Source organism: Lactuca virosa, chromosome 4, assembly GCF_052849685.1.
Source record: "Lactuca virosa cultivar CGN04683 chromosome 4, Lactuca_virosa_CGN04683_v6, whole genome shotgun sequence".
Taxonomy (NCBI): domain Eukaryota; kingdom Viridiplantae; phylum Streptophyta; class Magnoliopsida; order Asterales; family Asteraceae; genus Lactuca; species Lactuca virosa.
In genome coordinates, this window is record NC_136429.1 from 333,019,238 (window position 1) to 333,024,948 (window position 5,711).

At 39.0% G+C, this 5,711-nt stretch overlaps 1 protein-coding gene across 1 annotated transcript; it reads right to left on the bottom strand.

The window, feature by feature from the left end:
• Positions 1-4,436: 4,436 nt before the first annotated feature.
• Positions 4,437-5,281, bottom strand: LOC145106143 (putative mitochondrial protein AtMg00240). The gene is made up of 2 exons (XM_079043171.1): positions 4,877-5,281; positions 4,437-4,481 (listed from the first exon to the last, which is right to left on the bottom strand). The coding sequence occupies exons 1-2, from the start codon at positions 5,279-5,281 to the stop codon at positions 4,437-4,439; spliced, it is 450 nt and encodes a 149-aa protein (XP_078899297.1).
• Between the last annotated feature and the right edge of the window lie 430 nt (positions 5,282-5,711).

Sequence of the window (5,711 nt, forward strand, 5' to 3'; positions counted from 1 at the left end):
GTGTGTGTGTGGCACACTCAAATCTGATGGCAAGATTCGATGATGATGATGATGATGGACTTGAAGTCATTCTCGGCTTAGAGATGATGCGCTAGGGATTTTGTTTTAGAGGGAAGATGTGCTAAGTGTTTTCCAAACAGATGATTCACATGATGAGGAATACGCAAGTGGTGATTCTCAATCGATATAAACCAGTAGAGTGGCACATCTAAATTTGATCTATAAAAAACGTGATTGTTAAGGGACATGCGCCAAAGGGAGTAATGTTCCAGCAGATATGCCAAGACAAAGTCAGTGTGCCAAATGAGAACCCTGAAGCACCAAGGTGGTCTTAATGCATCAAAAGGAGAGCGTACGACCAAGCTTAGGGTTGGATTCGTAAATTGAGAAGAGGTGCTCTAAACGATGTCGCGCCAAAGGATTCTGTTCAAAGTTGCACCAATGATCAATTGCGCAAGGTTATTTTCTTCTATTGTGATGGTGCAAGATGTCTTGTTGGTTTCTCACAAGATTTCAATCAGTATGAGTTTGCGTGAAAGTGAAGTTGATCCAAGGATTGATGGCGCAAGAGATTGAGTCGACTGTTATGGCGCAAGAAGAAATAGTTTTTTTTCGACTAGGGTGTTGGCGCAAGAAGTTGTGAATGGCTTTTATTGCTAGTTAAGATCGAGTGATGGTCCAAGGATTTGTGAATGTTGCGCCAAGTAGTGTTTGGGTGCCCTTGAAACACAGGTTGCACCAAGGGTTAATGTAGGGATGCCGCAAGTAGGGTTGGCCCAAGATGTAAAGTTGGCTCACATTTGGGTCAAGATGCGCCAAAAAAAATGTTTGATGAAGTTGTGCCAAGCTTTGTTCCCTCTTCTTTTTTTCAATCGGTGGTAAATCTTGCGCCAAAAAAATCTGACGTTGCTCCAAACTTCATGTGGTGCAAATAGGGTTGAAATGTTGAGTGTGGTTCAAGAATGACTATGACGCAAGAAGGAAGATGTGGTGCAAGAAGGGTTTTTGATACCAAATGATGTTGCTCCAAAGGTTGATGGCGTAAGAGGAGTTGCGAAGGGAAGGAGTTGGACCAAGACTTGCGAGGTGGAGGGGTTGGTCAAGACGGAAGTTTCACACCGAGATGGAAGTTGCAGCAAGAGATGTTGCGCCAAGCAGGTGTTGTGCCAAGAGATGTTGATCATGCGCCAAGGGATGTTAATCATGCACCAAGAAATATGATATTGCTTCAAGATACTATCGATGCGAAGTTGCTCACGAAGAGGTTTTTTTTCTCACAGTTGTGATGTCTCTCATGGTTGTGATGATCACTAGGATTCAGATGATGCACCAAGAGGTATTGTTGTACACTTCAATGTTGCTCCAAAGACTTTGTAGAGTATCTCGGCTAGGGTGGGATGCAAGAACTAAGTGGAGAAAGAGGGAGTGTGGCACAAGAGTTGTACTTGCGCCAAGAGTGTCAAACAAGATCATTGTTGCGCCAAACTAGGGTTTAGGTGGAGTAGCTTATGACACAAGTGAGAGTATGGTGCAAGAAGGTTTTTGGTTGATGGCTCAAGAAAAGATAGATGGAGCAAGATGAAGTTGCGCCAAAGGCAATGTGAAACCTGATCAGATGCGCCAAAAGAAAATGTCGATGTTGGCTTAATAAGGTAATGGAGCAAGTAGGGTTTTGAGGTATGGGATGTTGTTGCAAATATATAGACTACCAATTAGGGTATTGCGCCAAAAAGATGATGCGCCTTGGGTCCAAATTGTTGTATGGCGCAAGGATTATTAAGGAACAAGAAAGAAGTGTGTAGCCCAAGAGAAGTGTATGGCGCAGAAGTATTGAGGTACAAGAAAGAAGTGTGTGGCGCAAGCGCAGTGTATTGCGCAATAAGGTGTGTGGCGCAAGAAGGAGTATGTGAGGGGGGAGGGGGAAGTTGGACCAAGAAGAGTTTGCGCCGAGACGATCTTGCGAAGGGGAGGAGATTGCTTACAAAGGAGCTGCGCAAGACCGAAGTTGCAAGCGACATGGTGATGCGCCAAATGGATGTGGGGGGTGTTGAGTCAAGATCGAAGTTGCGCCAAGGGTAGTTGAGGCAAGACTGAAGTTGTGCCAAGGGTAGTTCTTGTAGTTGCGAAGTTACACCAAACTCAATGAGATGTTCGATTTTGCTCCAACAAAAAAAATCTCGATTTTGCTCCAACAAAAAAATCTCGGCTTTGCTCCTACAAAAGAAATCCCGGTGTTGCTCCAAGCGATAAGTTGAACTGAAGTTGCTCCAAGAGAGTACTTGATCACTAAGTTGCTCCAAATCGTATCTCGACTAGAAGTTGCTCCAAATGGGTGTGAGAGCAAGAGTTTATGAGAGAGTATGAAAACAAGAATGAAAAATAGAAGTGAAGTATTTATAGGTGGGGGTTTCTAGGTTTTTCAACGGGCTGTAGTAGGGCTTGCATGGGCCAACTTGTGGACCCAGAAGGTTTAAATAACGCCCTAGTATAAATAGGATGATATCAATCTTGATATACAAGCGAGAGAACGATGACTTGAGAACCAAGAAAACAAAGATGGTATATGCATGAATGATCAACTTAGAGACGAGAATGGCACCTAAGGAATGTGCATGGACTACTCAAGATGTGCATGGATTGCTTGAAACTTGCATGGCTTACTTGAAGCGTGCATGGCTCATTTGTCAAGTTCTATGTGGAAATGATGATCCATATGGACGTGATATACCAAGTAACTGAAGATGTTCCAAGTCGGCGATGATGATCCAAGATGATCCAATATGACTGAAGATGCTTCAATCATATGTTCAGTTGGTCCAAGGAGGTGTAGATGGTCCAATATTATCAACTTGGTGAAGATGGTCCAAGTTGGTGATGATGGTCCAAGATCCTTCAAGTTGGTGAAGTTTCTCCAAATTTGGTACATGTACCTGAAGTTGCTCCACGATAGTTTATGAAGCTTTTCATCTTTTCCTTCTTCACTATATATGAGAATGCTCCATGAATCAAGACAAACACATATTTTTTTTCTTGAAGAGGATGGTCGACTTGTCATACGATGCTCCACTTGGCTAAGGATGCTCCATTATCAAGTAAGTGATATTCTCTATCTAACTTAGTTGCTTTTCCTAGATTCTAAGGCATGAGATACACAGAGAGCTTGAAATGCAAACTATATAATCTATCTTTTATGGTGATATGTGTGCGTTTGGATAGAGAATCTGAGGAGGAAACAATAAAATGCGGTGAAGTGTGTGCATGTGGAAGAAATAATCTTAAAGAAACATTAAAACATATAAGGATGAAAAATTTAGAAGCATTGTGGATTATCTTGCTATCACTTACAGATTTATCAAGCAACTATATTTTGTGTATGATCCTTCACTTCGCATTGTATAGAATTTCTTTTATTGATTATTAATTTTGAACTCATTAACATCACTCAGAATAACCCATTTTGAACTCACCAATTATGTCTCACTGCAATGCATATATTTGTGTCTAAGGCTTAGTTACTTCCCAAATCCTAAATACTGACAATCCTCATAAACGTTCCCCACTTATTTTGAACAACATTTATTTTTGGCATTCCTACCACCTATACCCTTTTATTTACCCCCATTTCGTTTCAAAAGTTATTGTCAAATTCCAAGTGGCACGACTTTAAAAATAAAATACTATATATAATAATTAACCTGAGAATATAACTACACTTCTTTATATTTTTGTGGAACTCTTTTTATTTTTATTTTTTTAAAACAAGCAAATAATTTCTAACTTTATTTCTATTAATACTACAGTTCGTGACTTTCTAAGAAATTCATTGGGGGTGCTCGGAATCGCTTAGGTCACTAATGGAGTCCATGACTTTCTATGAAACCCTTTCAAACGGTATTTCTTCACATCTATCCAAGCTTTTATAATTAGGTGGATAGATATAAATATCCTCGGGTGGAATACTCATCGAGTTTCAAAGGTCACAGATGACTCCACTCATGAACTGTTACTTATTCATATATAGCTAGACTCAAAGTGTGTAAATTCAACAGATAAACTTGGAACTTGACTTGCTTTATTTTAACAAAAAGGACACATGAGATAAATCGTCGACCGATAGGGTTTTTATTAGGTATAGATATTCACAAAGAAAAACTCTTTATGTCCCTCAAACTACACAAGTTCACGTTTTTATCTCACGAGTTCACTAGGACAGGGAAGCTACAAATATGCAATAACACATTAGCTTAACTAAACCTTAGAGTTCGCCTCAGATTATCCCACATAACATTAGTACCTGATGTATGTTATAACTCTAAGTAGAGCATAACAATGAATCTTGTTAATGGTCACTAAAGTACCAATATTAGTTGTGTACTGAAGCAAACTGAAGAACCACATAATTTGGTATTTTGAAAAATCATTAAAGTGTGGAGCAATTATCCTTCTTCACTTGCATAGTTGTTATAACAACTTGCATTTTCCTAGCAAAAGTAAAAGTAAAATCTTTTTGTTATCTCTTTTATCTAAAGTAGAGACAAAAGCAGGAAGTAAATAAAATCTTTTTGTAGTTTTCTCTTATGTAAAGTAAAAATGAAAATAAAAATGAAGCTCAATATGACCTTTCTGAATATTATCTTTTAGGAAGTGATACCTGATATCATATGTACTTGGTCATTGAGTGGTTGATGGGATTGTGAGAGATTTCAATTTCACTCTTAGAGTCATAATAAATGGGGATCTGCTGCATTTTGAATCCATAATCTCTCCGTTTTGTTTACATCTAGAGCACTTGAGAACAACAACTAGCGGCAGCAACGTATTCAGCTTCAGCAGTAGAGGTTGAAACACATGTTTGCTTCTTTTAAGTCCAACTGACCAATCTTCCTCCTAAGAATTGATAGCTACCAGAAGTGCTCTTTCTATCGAGCTTGTATCCTCCATAATCTAAGTCAGTACAGGCTTGGAGATAGAAGTCGACTTTAGAAGGATAGAATAGACCCAGAGAAGCAGCTCCTTTTAGATATTTGAAAATTCTTTTGACTGCAATGAGGTGTGATTCCTTTGGATTGGCTTGAAAGCATGTACACATACATGTTGAAAACATGATGTCTGGTCGACTAGTTGTAAGGTACAGTAATGAGACAATCATTCCTCTATAGTTCTTTTGATCTACAACTTTCCCATCAAGGTCTAAATCAAGCTTGTAGGATGTAGACATTGGTGTCTTTACAATTGATGCGTTCTCCATGGAGTATCTCTTCAACAGGTTGTTCATATACATCTCTTGACCAATGAAGATTCCCTTAGGAGATTAACGAACTTGTAGACCAAGGAAATAATTTAGCTCACCCATCATACTCATTCTAAATTTGTTTTTCATCAACTCATCAAACTCATCACTAAGGTCCTTTCTGGTTGAACCAAATATGATGTAGTCGACATAGGTTTGCACGACGATCAAATGATTATTGTGGATTTTCCTAAAGAGAGTGGGATCGATAGAACCTATTTGAAATTTGGAATCTTCCAAGAACTTGGAAAATGTTCCATACCATGCTCTTGGAGCATTCTTTAATCCATATACAGCCTTTTGAAGCTTATTGCAATGGTTAGGGAACTTTGGATCTTCAAATCCAAGAGGTTGTTGAACATAGACATTCCTATCGATTTCACCATTAAAGAATGCACACTGCACCTACATTTGGTAAACC